Source organism: Thermobia domestica, chromosome 12 (assembly GCF_964235325.1).
Source record: "Thermobia domestica chromosome 12, izTheDome1.hap1.1, whole genome shotgun sequence".
Taxonomy (NCBI): Eukaryota; Metazoa; Arthropoda; class Insecta; order Zygentoma; family Lepismatidae; genus Thermobia; species Thermobia domestica.
This window is the reverse complement of record NC_137465.1, coordinates 69,149,049-69,172,748: the sequence shown is the minus strand read 5'-3', so window position 1 is coordinate 69,172,748 and position 23,700 is coordinate 69,149,049. Positions and strand designations below refer to the sequence as shown.

Here is a 23,700-nt window from a genome sequence, read left to right as displayed (position 1 = left end):
GCTATATTTATCAGAGGACGTGCAGACAAACTTTACCAGCTCAAAGGTCAAAGGTTTAAGTTTACTCCACACATCTGTAGAATAGTGTCTGATTTCCAGGTAAGTAATCCTCGTCGTTTAAAAACGCAGGAATGCATCATAATCCAGCACCAATGACACATTTCTTTGTATGCAACAAGCTTTGATTAAAATGACCCTGTGTCTTGAAAATAAGTAATAACTATAGAAAACGCGAACAACCGATTCAGGAAACGACATACTGTAGCTACAGTATATGCTACAGAACCAGCTCGATTCACAGGGATTTCATAAACTACTGGGAACAAATTCACTCCAGCGGCATTTTTACTGAAACCAAGAAATTCAAGTGAAAGATTAAATGATTTTCCCTTTTCTACATACTATAAAAAATTGAAGTAGTACTAGTACTTATGCAAGACTCTTCGTCTTGGTCTTGATCTTCCACGTATGGTCTTGGTCTTGGTCTTGCACCCTTTGGTCTCAGTCTTATTCTTGCATCGGGATTTCTGGTCTTGGTCTTAGTCTTTCATGCAAGGCTTTCTGTGCCGCATACTTCTGTGTAATACGATTACATGAAAATGACGCAATTTATATATTTCCATGGTGCGCAACGCGGAACTTACCGTCTGAAAGGTCATAATGAACTCCTCTCAGAATCAGTCCAGTTTCGGCGGCAGCGAAGTACCCTCGACTACATTGCATGACTAACGACATCCTGTTAATTGCCTCGTGGCAATCTCACAGCAATGGGTTGTGCATATGCGGTACAGTTGCACAATATAAATGGATCAACCTCAGTAATTGCCTACAATCAGGAGAAACCTTTTAATTTTCTATGTTATCAGTCACTTCTCAATGTCAAGAATTTACAACAGTACATTGTATATTTGTAATTTTGGGCGATAAGATTTTCTAAATATGTACTAGGCTGGCTGATTTTACTATCAGAAGAAGAGAAAGAAATGTTTTAAATAATATGATTGTCAATATATATAAAGATATTCAAATGCTCAAAAATAATAAGTCTTTGGAACGTCGTTGTCAGGACAAATAAGATATAAATAAATGGAATCAATAAAGGGACGGAGTGTATATTATTTAATGGCTCAAATATAATTTAAAAAGAACCAGTGATCTTATATAATCGTTGTATATGGTGCCGAAAACCCGAGATTGGAAAGGAAAAGTAGTAATATCGTTTTCGAAGTTTAGTAAAAAGCGATCTGATTGAGTCATATGTTAATTGTACTTTTTTTTTTTTTTTTTTTTAGATGAATGTTACTGATAGTGGAACAAATTAATCCGACAACAGATTGAAACTTTTAAAAGAGATATCACGGCAACTTAAGGAACAGGCTCAGGACCAAGCTCGATGTAGCGAGGAGTTATCAAGACAAATCAAGGAACAGGCTCAAGACCAAGCTCGATGTAGTGAAGAGCTATCAAGACAGATCAAGGAACAGGCTCAGGACCAAGCTGAACAATTTGCTAGGCAGGCTCAGGACCAAGCGGAACAGTTTGCTAGGGTGAACCAGCAATTGGAAAAGTTGGATCAAAAGGTAAATCAGCAAGGTCAACACTTTGAAGGGAGATTAGATCAATTGCAACATCGTAATGTTGGCTTACAACAGCAACTGCAACAAATGAACCAACAAATTGCTGCCAAATTTGAGACAACGGTAAAGGAACATACCAATCAGATTAAAGAAGATTTGTCAGTTCCCGAAACTTCATCGTCAGTCAGCAGGAATACGTTAAGTGAACCTGAACCTTCTGCGGATCCAAAGTCGGCATCGACAAAGAAATATGACATTATGATTTGAATGTTTGTATGAAATTAGATGAATGTTTGTATAAGCGTACTGCCGTACCGATTGGATCAGGTTATCCTAAGATTTTTCTTCGTTCAAATGTTTTTAATTGTCCTACTGATGTTGTGTATAATGAAGATTTTGATATGTATCAACGTGTGAGAGGTTATGATCATTTTCGTCTCATGAAAGCTATTGATCGTTTGTATTCACGATATATTCTACATGATAGTGATGCTGGAAATGAGGTAATGGTAATAGAACCGTTGGGTGATATGTATACGACATTGCTTCATGTAGCAGGAAGAAAGTTGATTCCAATATTTGTGAAATTCAGAAGGAAATCGTGCGTTACCACCAATGCTTGTAGTGGTTGTTCAACTGAATTGGAGGCGTTGAACTGAGTATTCAACGAAAAGACCAGAATAATGTTGGCGAACGGTCTGATGGTGTCTTCGCAGAATGTAATGCAGTGCGTTAATTTCAGTCATCCAGGTGTGATGTTGCAAAGTTTTGAAAATCCATCAGTGATACAATACATTGCTAGCTTCAATCAAACTAACATTAATCGAGACCAACTTCGATATATTCATGTGCGATTGAAGTGTGATCCCAATGTGCAGGAAGATGTTAAATTCATTTGTACCGGTGATACAACTGAACATAATCACAGAAGAAACAAAAGCTGTGGTAGGACAAAGTACCGTGAGCATTGTGGAAAGAATAGGTACAGATATATTAAGAGACACGATATCTCGACGTCAGTAAAACAAATGAGAATGAGCCTAATTTTACCGGTGATATAAATGAACTTAATCCTGGTAGTAATAGTGGTAGTAGAGATGCAAGGGCTCGGAAAAATACGGATTTTTTTGAAAAAAAAAAAAAAAACTCGTTTTTTTCTGCTTCGCTTTTTTGCTTGGAAACTTTTTGGGCTTTTTTGAAAATTTTGCTTTAAACTGATAAAGCAGACTTTGTTTCGCTTCTCTACACCAAAAAACACATTTAATTAGTGGTTGATGCAGATATTAATATGAAACCTCGAAAGTAAACCATGAATTTCAAAAAGATTTTTAAAAATTCTTAATATATTTACATTATGAATTCCAAAGGATTAACCAATATATGTAATAATATTTTAATCTCTTATATACAATAAGTACTTAAAAAACTGATACACAAATAACTAGCAAAATTGTATGTAGTATTTTTACTTCAAAACATAAACACACCCTCTTTCTGAAGCAAAATAAAGTAAAATATGAGAGAAATCTGCACAAGAGCTTCGTTTCGGGTGGCTCTGTGCAATCTTGAAATTTTTCAGTTAAGTTTTAACTTTTATATACATTGTATGAATATTTCGAACAAATTTTTCACTGATTGATGACATATGTTACCATCTATCAGGTACTTCGGATCTGCAAAATCGGTAAAGCCCCAAATTATGTAATGCACTGACTGTTCCTTAAGATTGTTCAGAATCGGGAAAGTATCGAATTTTCTGTTCATGGATCATATACGTAATAGACGGTTCATCTGAGTGTATGGTTTCCTAGGCTGTAGAATATATAACCACCATCACGGTTTACCCAGTCCTCAAGGTTTCTGAATTTTTAACAAGAAATTTCAACATATCGTTACGAAACTTTTTTATTTTTATTTATTTTTTTTACAAAAAAGAAAAACTATGGAATACATTTAAAAAGAGTGGGAGAATCAATCACTGTTCCCATTCACAAGAAAGACGACAAAATTGATTGGAATAATTATCGAGGCATTTCTCTTAACATTCTATTAATAAGATTGACCCATACGCAGATGAAATTATTGAAGATTATCAGTTTGGATTTAGTTGAAATCGACCAGATATTTACCACTCGATAAATACTTGAAAAGAAATGGGAATATATTATCCAGTACATCAACTGTTTATTGATTTTAGAAAGGCTTACAACTGGGTTAGGAGGGAAATGCTGTACAACATTCTTACAAAATTTGGAATACCGAAAAAGCTAGATTTATTAAGTGTTTAAATGAATCCCAGAATAAAGTCCGAGTAGGAAAATGCGAGCTTCCACGTCGAGATTGGCCTGAAACAAGGATATACGTTATCGCCGTTATTATTCAGTTTTGTTCCGGAGCCACAAGAAAAATCAAAGATAGGAACCAGGGCATAGAGCTGAATGGTATTCACTAGGTTATGGTGTATGTTGATGATGTAAATCTGATAGGAGAACAATCGAAAGAAATGCAGAGGCCTTATTAAACGCTTGCAAGGACATAAGTAAATGCAGAGAAATCTAAATACAAGGAAGTTGACAAGGATCGAAATATGGCAAATTATGAATGCGTTAAAATATCAATTAATACTTTCGACACAGTGGATACTTTCAAATATCTTGGATCAGTATTACCAGACCAAAATCATACCCACAAAGAAATTAAATGTCGACTGAAATTAGGAAATTCTTGTTATTATTCAATTCAAAATATTTTCTGAATTCGTCATGAATTCTGTCAAGTAATTTAAAGCTTAAAATATATAAAATGATAATCATGCCTGTTATGCTTTATGATTGTGAAACATGGTCGCTTACGCTGTAAAAAGAACGCAGACTGAAATTATTTGAGAATAAAATTCTGAGAGAAATATTTGGACCCAGGAGGAACGGGAATGGAGAATGGCGGAAACTTCATAAGGAGGGACTACATAATTTATACGGTTTACCAAACATCGTTAGAGTCATCAAGTCTAGGAGGCTCAGGTGGGCAGGTCATGTAGCCAGAATGGACGAAAGTAGGAACGCTTAAATCCAATCGGGAAACGCCCATTAGGAAAACCTAGACGCAGATGGGAGGACAATATTAAGATGGATCTAGCAGAAATAGGAATACAGAGTAGAAAATGGATTGAATTGGATAAGGACAGAAGTGAATGGAGAGCTTTTGTGGCCATAGAGAAGGAGAGAGAGAGAATACATTTGAGTTAAGCACAACTACACAACAAACATGAGTGAGTAGTTAGCTTTTGCGCTTCTATCGTGAAGTCTGGGATTCAACCCCGCATTCGACCATTTTGACAAAAGTTTTTCTTAATTTCATCTGTGAATGTAGAGATAGTGCGTGTACTGTGAGTCCTGGCCGACTTCCTTTCTAATCGTTTTTAAATCTTTGTTATTACTAATTACCAGCAGTGATGGATTTGCGAAGAGGGTTCGGGTGGGGATGTCTTTTGGATTGAAGCCTCTACCCCGAAATTACGAAATTTCTAAAACAAACTAAATATTAGCTTTGCCTTTACTCATAAACTTCAAGCTGTCCTCAAATAAAAAATTAGGAATTTTTAGAAAACTAAGCCTTAATAAGAAAAGCCCCTCCCAAAATACTTTTCTAAATCCGCCACTGATTGTCAGTATAAAATGATACTTCAAGGTTGTATATGGAAGATTATAGCTGAATATACAAACGAAACGAAATATTTGTTATGCCTGTACTCATAAACTTAAGCTACTTTTAAATAAAAGTTAGGAATTTTTAGAAAAACCAAACATTATTCAGAAAAAAAATCTCCCAAACATTTTTCTAAATCCAATACTGATTATTTCTATCAAATAGTATTTAAGGTTGTATCCGGAAGATTATTAAATCATTGCACAGCTACAATATAACGGAAATGAGGAAGTACGTTCTGACAGATATATTGAAAAACGTACGCTGTGATGGATATATTGAAAAACATAAAATTTTAATTATGTGCTAGAAGCTAGAGTACTAAGCTCTGTGCTAGAAGCTAGAGTACTAAGCTCTAAGAAGTGAAACGGATGACTAAAAAGAAATGATCTAGAGAAGAAAAAATGTCGATAATTCAGAAGTTAAAATAAAGTTAAATAGCTTCTAAAATTGCCCTCAAACACTACATACTTTATGTTTACTTTAATTCATAAACCATGTGCTCCATCCATCATGATGGTGAGTTTCAGAGCGAAATATGGCATGTAAGTCATGGAATCTTATTTAACTTTAGAGTATACTATAAGAAACCTATTTAAACAGAAAAATCATGAAAATGAAAAAAGCCGAAATTTCCAAAATTCTCGATTTTTCCCCAAAAAAGCCGGCTTTTTATGTGCAAAAAACCATCGATTCAAAAAAGCCGTCTTTTTTGCATCTCTAAGTGGTAGTGATTGTGTGACCTAATCGACCTAATCCTAGTATAGTACGATTACGTTCGCCTAAGAAGCATGTAAGCATTAGATCTAATCACGTTCAATGGAGATTTCATAGAAATCCCATAGATGACGAAAATTCTCACCGTAAGAAACTAAGAACTGTAGATGTAAATAACGCGCAAGACTCTATTCCGGTTTGTGACTTTCGATGCAACCCAAACAAATTCATTGGTCATGTAACAACCTAATGTAGAGGCGTCTGAAGGGACATATCAAATTGATTCTTAATATGGCCAAATGCCTTAATGTTATGTGTTTTCTTTGATATTTGCATTATCAATCACATTATTCGTGTTCCATGTTATTGAAGTATATTTAAAAGCATCTTTGTAATGCTAGGGTATATATTGAATTTAACAACTTGTGTTTTCTATAAGGAATTTGTATTTTAAACAATTCTTATTTTTGTGTTCTTGTTACATTCGAATTATACTGTATGCTAATAATATAAATATATCCGATCATTTTTGTGTTCTAAGAACAACTATATGAATATTACATACATATTTTTCAAAACCTTCTTCATGTTGCCCAAATAGATAATGGTTGGGTTGTAACAAGCATGTTATGGCCCCGAAAAGAATCAAATAACTTGTAAATCAAATCTCGAATGTGCCTTATCGTCGTTGAAATGTATAAATGAATGAAGATGATGATAAAATTTAAAATAAATATGATAATAATATTGTGATAAAATTAAGTATAATATATATGTATAATTGTATGAATTGTAATTTTTAAGTATACGAGGTGCATTCGAAAACTCGAATGATTAACATGTATATGTAAACGGTCCAGAATTCTTTTTCTTTTTATGAAGTTAATGAATAAAAAGAAAAGTCCGTCGGGCGCCATAATATACAACAGTACATTGTATATTTGTAATTTTGGGTAATAAGAGTTTCTAAATATGTACTAGGCTGGCTGATTTTACTATCAGAAGAAGAGAAAGAAATGTTTTATATAATATGATTGTCAATATATATAAAGATATTCAAATGTTCAAAAATAATAAGTCTTTGGAACGTCGTTGTCAGGACAAACAAGATATAGGCCTAAATAAATGGAATCAATAAAGGGACGGAGTGTATATTATTTAATGGCTCAAATATAATTTAAAAAGAACCAGTGATCTTATATAATCGTTGTAAATTACTATGTAATAAGTAAGGTCTTATGATCCTTTACTTAGCTCTGCTACTGTCAACAGTCACTTGTTCTCCACATGTATGGTAAAAAGCAGTCGCCTGCTATTTGTTCCAATGTGTAAACGATGTTATCAAGTGAAGATTCAAACAAGATTTCTGACTAGAACTTCCTTAAACATATCAACATAGCAGATTTGAAAGGCTGTGGAATGGCCTTTCCAACGGTATGCAACAAGCGACAGTGCTGTCTTTGAAAGAGAAGTTACTGAGGGATATTTGGGAATCAGTGTTACCATCCAATTTCTTTAAATAACATTAACTTTCCCAAATTTCCCTCAGTATCTTACCTTCCAAAGATTCCACTGCCACATGTTGAATACCGTTGCAACGGTTGGAAAGGCAATCCCGTCGTCTTTCAAATCCGATATATTTCACCTCTATAGAATAACAACAGGATGAGCAATACGCAATACAAAGTCAAAAGAGGTTCACAACCTGCAGCTCTCAAACCGTTGAGATTAGGACAAATGTTCATATGAACTTTTTTGCTTACAATCACCTATACTACCATTTCCCAAAATATTGCCCCTTCCTGCTGGGACACCTTGTATATGGTTTTCAGGAAACACTATCAACTATATGGCCACTTAGAGTATAAAATAAGTTTGATTATTACAATAATCTACAGTAGCCACTGTCGTTGCTTGTTTTTAGCATTTGATATATGTTCAAGGATTTCTACATACACTGCAAGTAATAATTACTCTTACTTTATTTTTAATAATATCATGAAAAATGTAATGGATAAGATGTAAGGTGTAATGTTTAATTATTAACCTAGTGTGTGTAATTTTCATTATTATTGTTCTTTTTACTTTTGTGTTTATATATAAATGACGTGTCCACTTCATATGCATTGCAATACAGTGCTAAATGTATGAAAAAAGGAAGAAATAAATACAATACAATACAATACAATAAGTTTAATAAGTTTGATTGCTGATGTTTTTCAAACCATTAATTATATTTTTGTATTTAGATCTCGATCGAAGGAGGATTATGATTTTTTCTTTCTTTAGCACATAGAATCAGCGATGATTTGAGAAGGTTTTCAATCAGAGGGGAACTCGAAATAAACAGGGGCCGCGGTGGCTTAGTGGTAGAGCGTTCACCTCTGGTGCTTGGGGTCCCGGGTTCGATTCCAGCTCCGCCAAGTGAACTTTATGGTGGACAAACACCGTGTGCGTGGGTTTTCTCGGGGTTCTCCCGTTTCCTCCCACTTTCTTCATTCCACCATTTCATTCATCACGCATCATCACCGTCTCCTTTAGCCAAACCGCCATAAGTGTGGGACGTAAAACTCAAAGATTTCATTTTCATTTTTCGAAATAAACAGTGGATGAAATTAGTACTGCGAAAATACTGGTAACGTGGTTGAGCCTGAACTGAGAAATACCCCGGGGAATTTCTATCCTCCGGTGGCAAAATATACCCGTAGGTCCATCCCTGAAATCATCACTGTTTAGGATTATTCCTTTTCACAATATCGTTTAAATAAATGAGTGATTCGTAATTGTTTATTAGGTTCCAAGGTCACTCGAAAGAAATTAATGTCTGTATCATTATTGTTAACAGACATGAAACAAATCTATAAACACTCTTTTGCTCCAATGACAGGTTTCTTTAGAAAAATCAAGAATTAATACACTGGAAACTTGTGACAAGATAGAACAATGCATTAAAGCATCCTTTGCATTTGATTATATTCAACCTTGAAGTCGAGTGGCTGAGGAGTTTGGTTACGATTGGATTTAGTTTAGCGTTCGTGTCAGCAGGAAGCCTATATGAGATGTGGACCTACAGCTTAACGTGGAATTCTAATCACACGAACTCTTACCAGAAATTGAACTCGGATCGCCTGCACCAAAGACGCATAGGTTAACCATTTAGCAAAGAGGGAGATCTGAATGAAATAACGGCTTCAATGGATGGGGGAGTACTTGTCTCTAATACAGACCTGAGTAGTGGTTTGGATTCCACTGTAGCAAGTGGTCTTATCTCATATAGCCACGGAGCTAAAAAAAAAAAAAAAAAAAAAAAAAACGTTGAACTCCAATTAATCAATCATCCATAAATAATGCATGTATCAAAGAAGCTGTTTGAAACACGTTTTAGTGCGTATTATTTTATGCAGCACGATTAATGCATGGACATATTTTACTTACAAAACCTTGTTTACTTCTTGTTCTTATCTAGATTAACTGGAGTAAAATAGAAAATGATAGCAAACATTAAACTATGGTGCATGGATGCGTCGTATTATTTTGTGCGATATTTAAAAATGTACGAATTCCTTTAATTAATAATAAACAACGATGTTTGTATTAAACATACTTATTCCTTTCTGTAACCATACATTCAACTACTGGCATTTCTTACACTTCCTATGAGCTTAATGTAGCTACCGTCGCCACGAACGTACACATGAATACATTTTGGGAGATCCAAACCTTTTCGGGAGGTCTAAATTTAATATGAGGATAAATTATATTAAAATCTGTAAAATTACTCCTAAAATTAAAGTAAATTTAGAATAAAGTCGGGATTTCAGGGGTTCTAGCACTGATTTCCTGTGTACGCCTCTGACTGTCACTAATCTTCAGTAGATAAGTTACCATTTGCTTCGAAGTGTTCTAGAGAATTATAAACCTCTCCTCATATGATTAAAATACGAACTTTAGCTTCTAAGGCAGTTGAGCAAGGTTGTTGAGTTCGAGGAAAACCAGTAAGTAAGCCACGACAAAGGCCTTGATTTTACACATAAAATACTTTTGTATATAAATAATTTTCCAATATCTAGAGCCTATATATAATTTAAGCGAGAAACGTAATCATTTTCACTTTTAAATTTCTCTATGCAGCGATAAGCCGGACACGGAACTGAGATTTTCTTTCTCCAAACAAAGGTCATTCACAACACAAAATTCCACGCATACCCGCTTTTGCCATACACCAGTGTGGTTGAAAGGGTAACGGTATGCATCGCCAATTGACGAGTGTGAACTTAGCAGGACCACTTTTGAAAATTATAAATATTTGCATACCATACGTTTGTACTGCATTTGTACCGGTTTGTACCGTAAAAATTTTCGTATGTTCCGGTCTCAAAGTCGAAAAAATACAAAAATAAAGTGGTCCTGCTAAGTTCACGTGAACCTAGCAGGACCAGAATACAAAGTTCTATAAATCTGAAGATTTTTCTGTACGAATCGTTTGTTCTGCGTTTTTACCGGATTGTACCGTAAAATTTTCGTTTGTACCGGTCTCAAATTCGAGAAAATTAAATAAGTGCTCCTGCTAAGTTCTCGTGAACATAGCAGGACCACTGATAAATTTCTACCAATTTGATGACTTTTCTGTACGAATCGTTGTACTGCGTTTGTACCGGATTGTACCGTAAAACGTTTCGTTTTTACCGGTATCAAATTCGAAAAAACCGAAAAATAAAGTGGTCCTGCTAAGTTCACGTGAACCTAGCAGGACCAGAACACAAAGTTCTATAAATCTGAAGATTTTTCTGTACGAATCGTTTGTTCTACGTTTGTACCGGATTGTACCGTAAAAACTTTTGTTTGTACCGGTCTCAAATTCGAAAAATCGAAAAATAAAGTGGTACTGCTAAGCTCACGTGAACATTGCAGGATCACTGATAAATTTCTACAAATTTGATGATTTTTCTGTACGAATCGTTTGTACTGCGTTTGTACAGAATTGTACCGTAAAATTTTCGTTTGTACCGGTCTCAAATTCAAAAAAATCGAAAAATAAAGTGGTCCTGCTAAGTTCACGTGAACCTAGCAGAACCAGAACACAAAGTTCTACAAATCTGAAGATTTTTCTGTACGAATCGTTTGTTCTACGTTTGTACCGGATTGTACCGTAAAAACTTTTGTTTGTACCGGTCTCAAATTCGAAAAATCGAAAAATAAAGTGGTACTGCTAAGCTCACGTGAACATTGCAGGATCACTGATAAATTTCTACAAATTTGATGATTTTTCTGTACGAATCGTTTGTACTGCGTTTGTACAGAATTGTACCGTAAAATTTTCGTTTGTACCGGTCTCAAATTCAAAAAAATCGAAAAATAAAGTGGTCCTGCTAAGTTCACGTGAACCTAGCAGGACCAGAACACAAAGTTCTACAAATCTGAAGATTTTTCTGTACGAATCGTTTGTTCTACGTTTGTACCGGATTGTACCGTAAAAACTTTTGTTTGTACCGGTCTCAAATTCGAAAAATCGAAAAATAAAGTGGTACTGCTAAGCTCACGTGAACATTGCAGGATCACTGATAAATTTCTACAAATTTGATGATTTTTCTGTACGAATCGTTTGTACTGCGTTTGTACAGAATTGTACCGTAAAATTTTCGTTTGTACCGGTCTCAAATTCAAAAAAATCGAAAAATAAAGTGGGCCTGCTAAGTTAAAGATAAGAGATAAGATTAGACATTAGAGATAAGATTAGAGATAAGATATATCATAAAATTTCGATAACCATGCTTATAATTATTGCAATATTCAACAATTATTGGCATTATATTGGCATTAAAACGTGCGATCTGAAAATTATCGGTGCCGTACAAATGAGAGAACTGCAAGTTATTGTTTCTGTTCAGGGTGGAAAGAATTAAAAGATTCGTTTTAATATATTCAAAACAGTACTTTCACAATTGATAAGGCAAATGCCGTTATGTAAAATTTCCACATTAGTTTTATAATAGAAACCGAATTTGTATCTGGAGTTACACTGTCAACTTGTTCCCTGAACTTCTCACTGTCACAATAGAGAGCACTAAATGCATGCAATAAATAATCAGCAGCACATATATTTTTGGTGCGTATAGGACGAAAATTCATACAATTCCCTAAAGGACCTATCTAAGTGTTTATTATCTTGCTACTTATATCAAGTGTTAGATGTGAAATTATTTGTTTTATTTATTGCGTATAAATCCTTCAATTTAGTTTATGGATATTGTTTGCACTTTAAGTAAGATACCCTATTAACTATATTCGATGTAAAAACAGGTCTTACTTTTACAATATAAATAAAGCTTGTTTTGCGTTCTGTATTCATTGACTTTTTGTTTAATTATTAATGGAATATTTATATTTTGAAAATTTCAGGAAATTAGGCAATAGTCCTGCTATCCTCAAGTGAACTTAGCAGGACCACATTATTTTCCGGTTTTCCTCAATTTGAAACCGGTACAAACGAAACATTCTAAGGTAGAAACCGGTACAAACGCGGTACAAACCATTCGTACAGAAAAGTCTTCAGATTTGTAAAATTTTATCAGTGGTCCTGCTATGTTCACGTGAACTTAGCAGAACCACTTTATTTTTCGATTTTTTCGAATTTGAGACCGGTACAAAGGAAATTTTTTACGGTACAATCCGGTACAAACGCAGTACAAACAATTCGTACAGAAAGATCTTCAGATTTGTAGAAATATGTATTCTGGTCCTGCTATGTTCACGAGAACTTAAGAGGACCACTTTAATTTTCGACTTTCTCGGAGTGTTAAGTGTTTCTTAATATATACTATACCTCAAAGGACCCCGAAACACTTAACAAAAAGGATACAAGCCTGGGAAAGTTCAGCTGTTACCATCTTAGTACGCCCAATTTTGCGTTAACGTTACACGTCTCAGTCCCTTGTGGGATATAGTGGAGTAAATTTTTTTAAAGTTAAACATTTGGGAGTACAAGGTAATTCTCTTCATGCATTGACTTCCATTCTCAGAAAGTAAAGTAACCCAAACAAAATATAAAGAGATATCCTGCCGAGCAGGAGACGTTTGTTCCATTCCCAAATGAGTAATATCACACGAATCATTGTCTCCTGTAGTGTAGTTGGTATATCACAAGGGAGGGTCACGAAGTGGCCCCACTGAGTTCCGAACGAGGCAATTGGTTTCCATTTGATATGTTATAACTAGACGAATCACAAAGTTATACGTGCCACCGGGCGGAATATCGTGAGTTACAACATATTTTGTAACGTGAAAGCCACAAAATTGGCAGAATAGTTTGAACCGAGTCATTTGTTCGGAAACGGTTGGGTAAATGGAAAGCTCGGCGAATACGTATCCCATCAATTTCAAGGACACACTTTTTGGGATAAAAAATTGCCCCAGGGTCTCCCGGAGGGCCCAGGACGAGGTCCAACTCAAAATTTTCAAATGACAAGGTGGTTTAAGTAGTACATAGTTTGAAAGCTGTTGTAAAATGAAAGAAAACGGAGCAAGTCTCGACTCTCTACGACAACCCTGTGCAAAATGGCGGCGGGTCAAAATGTAAACAAAAACTTAATTGAAAAGTCCATGGTCAACCTTATAAATCGGAAACGGTGAGACAAATGTGAAACCCGGAAAAGAAGTCTGGCATAATTTTCAAAGTACAAAGATTTGATTTAAAACGTCTTGTCGCAGGGCCCCCACAGGTTCCAAGGTGGGGTCCAACTAAAAGTTTCAAATGATAAAAAGGGTTAAGTAGTACATCGTTTGAAAGCTCTTGTTAGATGGAAGTTGATGGAGCAATTCTCGACTTTCTACGACAACTTTGTGCAAAATGGCGGACCTTGAATCCAAGATGGCCGCTTAAAACCTATGTCATTCATAACAGTACAAATCTAAATCTCTATTTTTCTCTATTATCTATTTAGAAACAATAGGAAGATTAAAGAACAATTGAATTTCGATTCACTTCAACTATTATTTCATTCCTTAACAACACATATATGGTTTGTTCCTAATGCACGTTCGTCACGGTTCTCTCGATATAATTTACGTGAATATAACGAATATGCGATGAACACACAACTCTGACTTCCTATTCACACTGCTAGACAAAAGTTGAATACCGTCTGGTATTTTTCTAATTTTGTCATACGTGGTTCATACATAAAGGACTTGCTGCACCAGTCAGTTCGGGGCTCTATTGTAAGATATTCGTGCAGGTTACATTTGTATGCCTTTCGTTGGTTTCATCGCAAAATTTCATGCAATACCAAATATTCAAAAACATTCATTTACAAGATTGGCGAGCAGTACCAAACTACGTGGAAATCATTTCAGTACATCGAGCTGCGTCAAATTTTGTTGGTTTGGTCACAATATTCCAAGAAATAGCATATTTATATATTACAAACTCATTTTTCACGCTGTCAGCCATATTGGATTACAGATGATACTCTTTGATATTTTGTGGATATCTACTATTAACCATAAACGTAAATACCACCTTTCGCTTCTCCAACACCAGTGGTTTCAGCTGGGCATGCGTTCGATACATAGTTTGGCATTTTGAACTCAAGATGTCGCGTTTTTGAAAATTTCGCATCCATCTTTTTGTCGCCCACTGATCAACATTAATGCCAAATTTGCTTTTTCTAGCTTTAGCAGTTTGGTATGCCGATCCTTTCGATATAGGTTTTAAGTGGCCATCTTTATTCAAGGTGGCCTAGATTTTCAATTAAGTTTTGTTTACATTTTGACCTGCCGCCATTTTGCACAGGGTTCTTGCCATTTGAAACTTTTTAGTTGGACTCCACCTGAGACCCTGTGGGGGCCCTGCGACAAGACGTTTTAACTTAAATCGTTGGAGTTTGAAAATAATGCCACACTTCCTTTCCGGGTTTCACATTTGTCTCACCGTTTCCGATTTATAAGGGTGACCATGGACTTCTCAATTAAATTTTTGTTTACATTTTGACCCGCCGCCGTTTTGCACAGGGTTGTCGTAGAGAGTCGAGACTTGCTCCGTTTTTGTTTGTTTTTTTTTTCATTTTACAACAGCTTTCAAACTATGTGCTACTTAACCCACCTTGGCATTTGTACATTTTGAATTGGACGCCGTCTGAGACCCTGGGGCAAAGTTTTTTTTACCCCAAAAAGTTTCTTCTTGAAAATGATGGAATATGTGTTTACCGAGTTTTCCATTTACCCAACCGTTTCCGAACAAATGACTTGGTTCAAATTATTCTGCCACGTAATTTTTTTGTACCTTTTATATTACAAAATATGTTGTAACTCACAATATCCCACCCGGTGGCACGTATAGTTTGGGATTCGTCTAGTTATAACATATCAAATGCAAACACAATTGACTCGTTCAGATCTCAGCGGAGCCACTGCGTGATCCTCCCTTGTCAGCTCTAATGTGAGGTAGACAAGGCTAGGATGGTAACACCTCCCTGATTTCGAGGATGTTCCCAGATCCTAGATCGGACTCTATCGTGCTGAAGTCATATGATATGATTCGGTATCTTACGATGTAGGATCGCCACCTGGGACCAAAACAAGGATGTAGCCCCAAATTAAATGTTTTATTTAATATTAACATTTTTTGGTAGGGAAGCTTTCCTACAGGACGTATGAAACTAATTATATTAGGGCATCTAAAAAGTATTGAGCCGCTTGCTCATGGTTAGTGCCCTGAACCTCAGGGTTTATGAGGTGCATTGAGTCATGTTTAACAGTATTTGAAACCAGAAAGTTGGAACTAGTAGATGTTTAAAAAGTAGTGGATTTCTTATAATCAGACAGACGTAAGGTATTGCGCGGTGAATATGAGTGAACCTTCTACAAAACTGCGCTACATTTTACTATTTTATTTCGAAAAATTAGCAAACACTGCGCAAGTACACGAAGATTTCTTTTTGCTATGTATGGAGAAGATACGTTATCAAAAGCAAAAAAATGGTTCAATTACTTTCGTTCTCTAAATTTGTTAGTTCAAAACGCTTCTCGCAGAGGATGACCATACAAAGCAAAAGTTCATGATATTCAGGTGAAAACCGAGTAAGACCGGTATGTAAGCAGTCATGACATCAAAAGCTAATCGTCCATTACCAAGCAGTATTAAACAATTTGCAGATAACTGTATACAAAAAGAAGCTCGGCATTTGGGTGCCATATGATCTAATTTAAAATTATGTGCTCTATTCAATTTCTATCTGCGAATCTCTACTGAAACGTAACGAACTCAAACCATTTCTGAAGCGGTTGATCACGAGTTACGAGCAGTGAATAATCTACGATAACAATATACGGTACGATTACAAGAAAGATAGTGGTTGAGGTGAGAAGTTCCACAGTCTGTGGCAAAGCACGCACTGATTGACGCCCAGGAAGGTCATGCTGTGCGTTTAGTGGGATTGGAAGGGTTTCGTTCATCACGAGCTGCTACCACAGAACAGGATAGACTTGGACCTGTATTATCAGTAATTAGCACGAGTGCACCTAGCAGTTCTACAGAAGTGACCGGAAGTGGTGAACAGAAAAGGTGTCGTATACTACACTGACAAACCCAGACCGGACATATTTTTAACAATTCGTCAGAAATTAAGATAACTTGCCTGGAAGGTTTTAGTCCATTCACCGTATGGCTCGGGCGTGTTACTGTCAGACTATCATTGTTTCGGTCATCGCTAAACTTTCGAAACCGTGTTAAGTTCGTTTCAAAAGAGACCTGTCGAAACCACGTGGTACTTTTTCTATAACATGTGCATCAGATCTATTCTGATGTACGCACATCAAGCCTGGAGCCACACACCACGCTCCTACCTCCACCCGCTGCAAGTCGTCCAGAACAAGGCGGCAAGATCCATTTCCGGTCACTCAAAAGACACCAGAATGGCCTAGATACATGAAGATCTCCAATTACCTCTCCTGACGATGTCTGACAAGAAGCTACAGAAGTTCTCTAGCGATGGGATTATGGTGTTGCTGGAAAAATGGCAGGAAATCATCGAACAAAATGGTGCATGTGGTTTGAAAATTTTACTTTTTCGACAACCTGATTGATTTTCCAACTAATAATGGTGTAAAGATACTTTCTTAACTATGGAAAAACAAAGATGGTCATTAAATATCATAAAGCCAATAAAGAAAAAACGTTAGTTACTTTATTAAAAAACCTTTTTGAATTAATTATAATTTATAATTATTTTAAAATTACAATACATTTATTTTTAGTCTTCTCTCCAAAGGCGCAATGTTTTGGAGTGCACCATTCATAAGGTCAAACGTGATAACGGAAAAGTAAAAAGAGGGACAAAAGTAAAACTTTGCACGAAGCAACTGTAAGAAGGGGAACATCCCTGCATGTATTAAACAGAAACACCCAACAATTGTGTTGTCAACTGAACATAAAGTCACATTTTTCAAATGGCAGTACATATTTCAAATCAAAATGCCAATTGAAAATTTAAAATATCACATTTATTATTCAGTGTTGCAAACTAAGGATGTTATAGTATCACAAACATCCAAAATTTGGAAGCCTCTATTACACATACAGCACAACGGAGAAGGGCGAGATAATGCACATCGAAAGCACCTTAGAGTTGTATATCGTGGTCATGGTATGGGTTGTTTCGAATGAATAGGAACGAAATTACAAGGGCTTGAAACAATTAATTTTTTTCGAAAGATTTTATTTCGATAGCATGGTTAGATAAGTATCATATCTAGTTACTTGTATGGTTTGCAATTGGCGAATAAATCATTTTCCAGTTTACAGCACTTCGACATCTTAAACCGTCCCGGAGATATGATAAACATTGATAAAGTCCACAACATTGCTGAAAATGGTGTATTTGTGAAAAATATTCAAAATGATTTTTGTTTTCCTTCTCTTTTCTAACATTACAGCAATTGCTTTTAGTAGCTGTAATTACAACAAGTTCTTGCAATTACATGATTTAAGCATCTTCAAGTTGCGACGAAGGTTGCTATAGGCTACATACTTCAATAGTCACCACAGTTTAAATAAACGTACCTGTTAATGATGTCCTCAAGTGTATTATATGCACTCCTTTTGTCAACTTTTTTCAATGACTCACTGGCTGTAGTGTAGTGTGGAAATCGAAATTCAGTTGCATTGTCTGGTAACTCATAACTTGCCTGCATATTGAATCCTAACTCAATATCTTTCTCTGGAATATCAAGAGGAAAGGCTAATACAAGGGTCACCTGAAAATATAGTATTAAGAAAATCACCATAATTTGAATTGAACACAAAATAAATTAAATGGTCTATATATATCCATTATGAACTATTCTATATGCAATGTATAAAACATATCACGAAAGGGATTCCTTTAAAACCAATAGCTTATCATCAATTATAGCCTACACTTTGCTCCTCAATATGCTCAACACATTGCAAATCTACAATTTACATGTGAAAATATAAAGGAAGAACTAGTTTTAAAAATAAAACCTAATACAGTGAAGTTATTAGAACAGAAATGAAGTTAGAAAAGAAAGCTATATACGAGGGTGGATCAAATATAAACGGGATTTTATATTTTTTTTATTTAAATTCATTTATTGAATATCACAAGGCACTTACAATTTATTTTTCCACAGTTTCCTTCTTTGGAAATGCATTTGTCCCAGCGTATGGACAGCTTTTTGATGTCCTCACCGTAAAAACTACCAGTCGATCGTGTCACCAGCCAGTTGCACGCTCTTCCACACTCTCGTCATCTTCAATCCGTTGCCCTCCTAGCAGTCTTGGGAAGTAACGTAACGCAAGTAACGCGTTACTTTTTAAGTAACGTTTCCTAGTAATGTGTTACATTTTTCCAAAGTAACTGTAACGGTAACGCGTTACAAGTTTTCAAGTAACGTACCTAGTTTGCGTTACTTTTTTCGCGTTACATTTCGGATGAGTAACTACAATATATACGTATTATTTTTTTTTTTCGGAAACAAATGTTTCTTTCCCGTAAGCGAATTTCTCAGAATGAAGCAATGGAGCATGAACGATGTAGGTGACTGACAGTCAGTCACCGGCACACAAAGAAACAGATAAGATCATAGTGCAACTTGTTGTTTTTGGAAGATGCCCTCAGTCAAATCACGTGTACTGATTGCAAGCACCTGGATCATTTTGTCGTAGATTTTGACAGCTCCAAATCGATACATTCAGTGAGTGAATTACGAGTACAATGGTACTGATAGTCTATTTTACTTTGATTGCTGTTGCTTTTATAAAGATGGAGAACGAAAATATTTTATCGTTCGAATATTTGAAAGAATAATTTTCTTAAAAGCTAAAGATGATGGTGGACAGGATTTAAAAGTAAAAGTGGTGTCCCGGCGGGAAATATTTATCAACAACTAGGGTGTCATAATTAACGACATACAGTAACGGGTTAATACGAATAAACTGTGTTCTGATGAGCAGGCTACTTCATTACTAGAAAATAGTTTGTTGATGGTATGTAATATTGGAGTTCTTTCAGATCAGTTTGTATATCTCAGAGTCCCGTTGACTATAGAGTTTGGAACAACTAGCTTTGAAAAGCATGTGTCGATTTTAGAGTTACTGGCGAGTTTTGATTCACCCCCAGTTCATGTGTTGATTCACCCCCAGTTTAATTAGTTGTAGTGTAATGTTTCTCTATATTCTGTATTTTTAATTTTACATAACAACATTGTTATTATTATATAATTAGTTTAGCAGAATAATAATAAGCAACCATTTTTTCTAACGCCTAGTTATGGGCAGGAGTCAAGCTAAAACTCGACTCGAATTCAAGTCGAGTTTCGAGTCGAGTCAAAGGTAATATTCTCGAGTCGAGTTCCGAGCCGATTCACTGTTTTTGGTGTCGAGTTTCGTGTCGAATCGAATTTGATAAATGGCTCGCTCGTAAACTCGTTTTGAAATCATGGCCTGATTAAACTGGAAAGCGAAAGCCATGAGAAATGTAAGCTAAGCAGTAATATGGAATACTTTTAGTGTTGCTCACGAGAGGGTACACTGCTCGCATCTCGTCTCGTCTCAATAGCGAGATTCCAAGAGATTTTTTATAACAAGTTCAGTTCGGCTCGGCTCAACTGAGCCGATGGCTCGAGCCGGCTCGCTTGGAGTGAATCATTGGCTCGAGCTGGCTTGCTTGGGATGAGCCATCTGCTCGGTTCGCTTCAACTGAGCCGAGGGCTCTAGTCGACTCGGTTGGGTGATCTGTTGGCTCCGTGGCTCGGCTCACTTCTCGGTTCGGGTCGATAGTGAATGAGCTGTGAGTTGAGCTACTCGAGTCGTTGACAATTCTAAACCCAGGCCGAGCAGTTTTGAAGATATTTAACCAGTGCCCAATAACTTTTAACAATGTTTGGCTCCACCCGAATACTCAACCTAGACCCTTAACCCAAATTAAGAAGCTCGTGAACAATGTCCTTGATTCCTAGACTTCACGACTACCGTGGTTGGCAATCAACTGCTTTTTTTAGTATTTAAATACAAACCGCCTATCTTTCATGTTTATACAGTGTTGTTATAATAATAATAATAATAATAATAATAATAATAATAATAATAATAATAATAATAATAATAATAATAATAATAATAATAATAATAATAATAGCGGCAGTAATAGTAGTACAGAAAATTGAAATAATAAGATTTTTTTTGACATATTCAAAGTTTCGGACCCAAAAGTAACGCGTTAGTAACACGTTACTTTCGAATTAAAGTAACAGTTACTTTTTTATGGCAAGTAACGCGTTAGTAACGCGTTACATTTTAAGAGAAAGTAAAATAACTTGTAACGCGTTACATTTTTACAAGTAACTTACCCAAGACTGCCTCTTAGAGCTTCTTTAAGCGGTGCGAACAAATGAAAATCGCAGGGCGATAAATCCGGCTGTAAGGAGATGTTCAAGCGTAGTCCAGTGCATTTCGGGACAGTTCGAGCTGCAGTATGGGGTCGCGCATTGTCGTGCAGGAGGAGGAATTGTCGAATCGATTTGTCTCGTCTTTTGCGGCGATATGCTACTCTTGCCTTGTTCAACAGCTCGCAGTAGTATTCAGCATTTATTGTGCGTCGCTCATGTAAAAAGCCAATCAGCAAAATGCCTCGCCGATCGAAAAAAACGGTTGAAAGAACCTTGCCAGCTAGCAGTCGAGTCTTGGCTTTCACTAGTGCTGCCTTCCATTTCCTCCGCCACTTCTCACTGGCTTGTTTGGATTCAGAAGTGTAGTGCTGAACCGATGTTTCGTCGCAGGTGACGATCCGACTCAAAAATGCATCACCTTCTTCCACAAACCTTGCTTTAAACCTCAGACAGACCTCCAAACGTCTCAACTTCAGATTTTCGGTCAAAAGGTGAGGGACCCTTTTGGAACAGACTTTACGGATCTGTAGGTCGTTTTAATGCCTTAAAAATTCATTCCTCACATTTTTCTCGAAAACTAAGCATGATAATCCACCTTGGAACTTGTAATTTTGTTCATCTCAATGTAAACTGTTCATAGACTTACATCCTATTTTTGCATGTTCTATCATAGTCCTATGTTTTATCATTATCATCATCATCATCATCATCATCATCATCATCATCATCATCATCATCATCATCATCATCATCATCATCATCATCATCATAGGTATTATGTCATTATTGGCAGGCCACTTGCTGCAACTGATAAGCTGCCATGCCCTACGGTCTTCCGTTAATCTCTTCGTCTTCACGTAACCTTTCTCTGGTTTCATATCGTCCATTAATTGTAGTCTCCTTCGTCCTTCCTCTTTCCTGCCACTATATCCTCTAGCACGTAACTCATGATAAAGTACCTTCGTAGCCAATGTCCCAAACAGTTTCTCTTCCTCTTCTTAATAATATCTAGAATTGTTGTTTTCTCCCCCACAATTTGTAACACCCTCTTACTCGTTTTCCGCTCGATCAAGCTAATTCTCTTCATTCTTCTCCACAGCTACATTTCGGAAGCTTCAAATCGTTGTTCATCAATTTTGCGTAATGTTCATGTCTCCGACCCACACAGTACAATACTCCACACTAAGCATTTTATAAGTCTTTTTGTCAACCCTTTATTCAAAGTCCTACAAAATAGTCTTTTCTTCTTCCTAAAGGCTTCTTTCGCTATTCCTATTCTACCTGATATTTCATGTTCACACTTCATATCATTACTAAGAATACTACCCAGATATGGAATACTAGACACCTGCTCTATTACAGTAAAAAAAAAAAAAAATAAAGTTTAAGAATAGATAATAATTTTGAGCCATCTTATTAACCATACTGTCTACTGTCGTTTAACTATTAGCTTAATGAAAAGGTTGATTCAACCAGTTTCAGTTGCTACATACATTCTTAGAATTACCAAAATGAATTTTGTTTTTATCGATTTTCTGAAAAGCTACATGAGCATTTATTGTTACTTATATCATGTTGATCAACTCAATCAAATCTACCAGTTATATGTTTCATCTTCGGACATTTTGTTTTCGTTAAACACTAATAACATTGCATACTACCCAGTACTTACTACGATATACGAGATTTACCTTTGCTTTTAAAAGTTCCAAATAGCCACAAACCTTAAGCTCCGTTTTGTCATTTTTCCAGAAAATATAATTGCTTCGTAGAAGTCCACTTCCTCTTTAGCTTATCTCTTAAATCAGAATTTAAAAATAAAATTGTATTTCTAACCAAAAAAAAAAAAAAAAAAAAAAAAAAAAATGAATTGGAGAAAGTATCTAACTCGTCACTTTTAGACAGAACGGTATGATTTTTGTGATTTTTGTGAAGAATATTCCATGTGGAGCTGCTCCTTCCGTTATACAAGCTTTCTTCCTAAGATTCTGTCTCTCAGGTGACGTGTTATTCTTTCTTCTTAATGTTATTTAAAGTTTATATACGCTATGTTACGGTATATGTTTATTTCTGTTCAATTGTTTCATTCTGAAAATGTTTCTAATAAGTTATTGTTTTGAATACATGTTCATGTACTATGTTGTCATATCTTCAATATATATATATATATATATTACATTTTAAACTATGTACTTTTGAAAGAATCAAAATGTGTGGGTATTATGGAATTCTAACTACCTACATTACAAAATTCTGATTACTCTGTGAAATTTTATCTAATTGTGGAAGAAATATACGAGCAGTGATGAAACGTGAATTAATGTAATTAAAAGTTGATTAAAGTTGAATGTTCGTAACTGTTAGGAGTGTGAGTGTCCCTACTAGAGGAATACACGATCTGATATTTAACGCTATATATCAATATCTATGTCTTTAGACTATATGTTAGTTTACTACAACATAAAGTTAAAGGGCCTTATGCAGAGTCGTTTTGACGTATGATCAGCACCATATTAAGGGCTTGACTAATGCATTGTTAACAGAAGTGTGTTCAGATTCTCTGATTAGCACGTAATAGTTGACTTTGTTAATCACATCTGACTAATTAATTTAGAGCATAGGGTACCCTGGTTTAGCCACAATAAACTTCATTATGAAAATACAAATGCAATTATTTATCTATCTTTATTTCTTTCTGTCTGTGTCTCTATATATTTCCTCATCGGGTGAATTAACTATGAAGAAGCTATTTAGCCAAGTCCTCTATAACAGCATTACTGTTTCTTAAAGTGAA

General features: G+C 35.6%; 1 protein-coding gene across 1 annotated transcript in view; it reads right to left on the bottom strand.

Annotated features, from left to right (window-relative positions):
- LOC145665725 (uncharacterized) overlaps positions 1-23,700 on the bottom strand; it is a 38,650-nt gene that overhangs the window by 8,144 nt on the left and 6,806 nt on the right. The window contains exon 3 of the mRNA XM_081732870.1: positions 18,058-18,251. Coding sequence (XP_081588996.1) covers positions 18,058-18,251 — 194 coding nt within the window. The remainder of the gene's footprint in view (positions 1-18,057; positions 18,252-23,700) is intronic.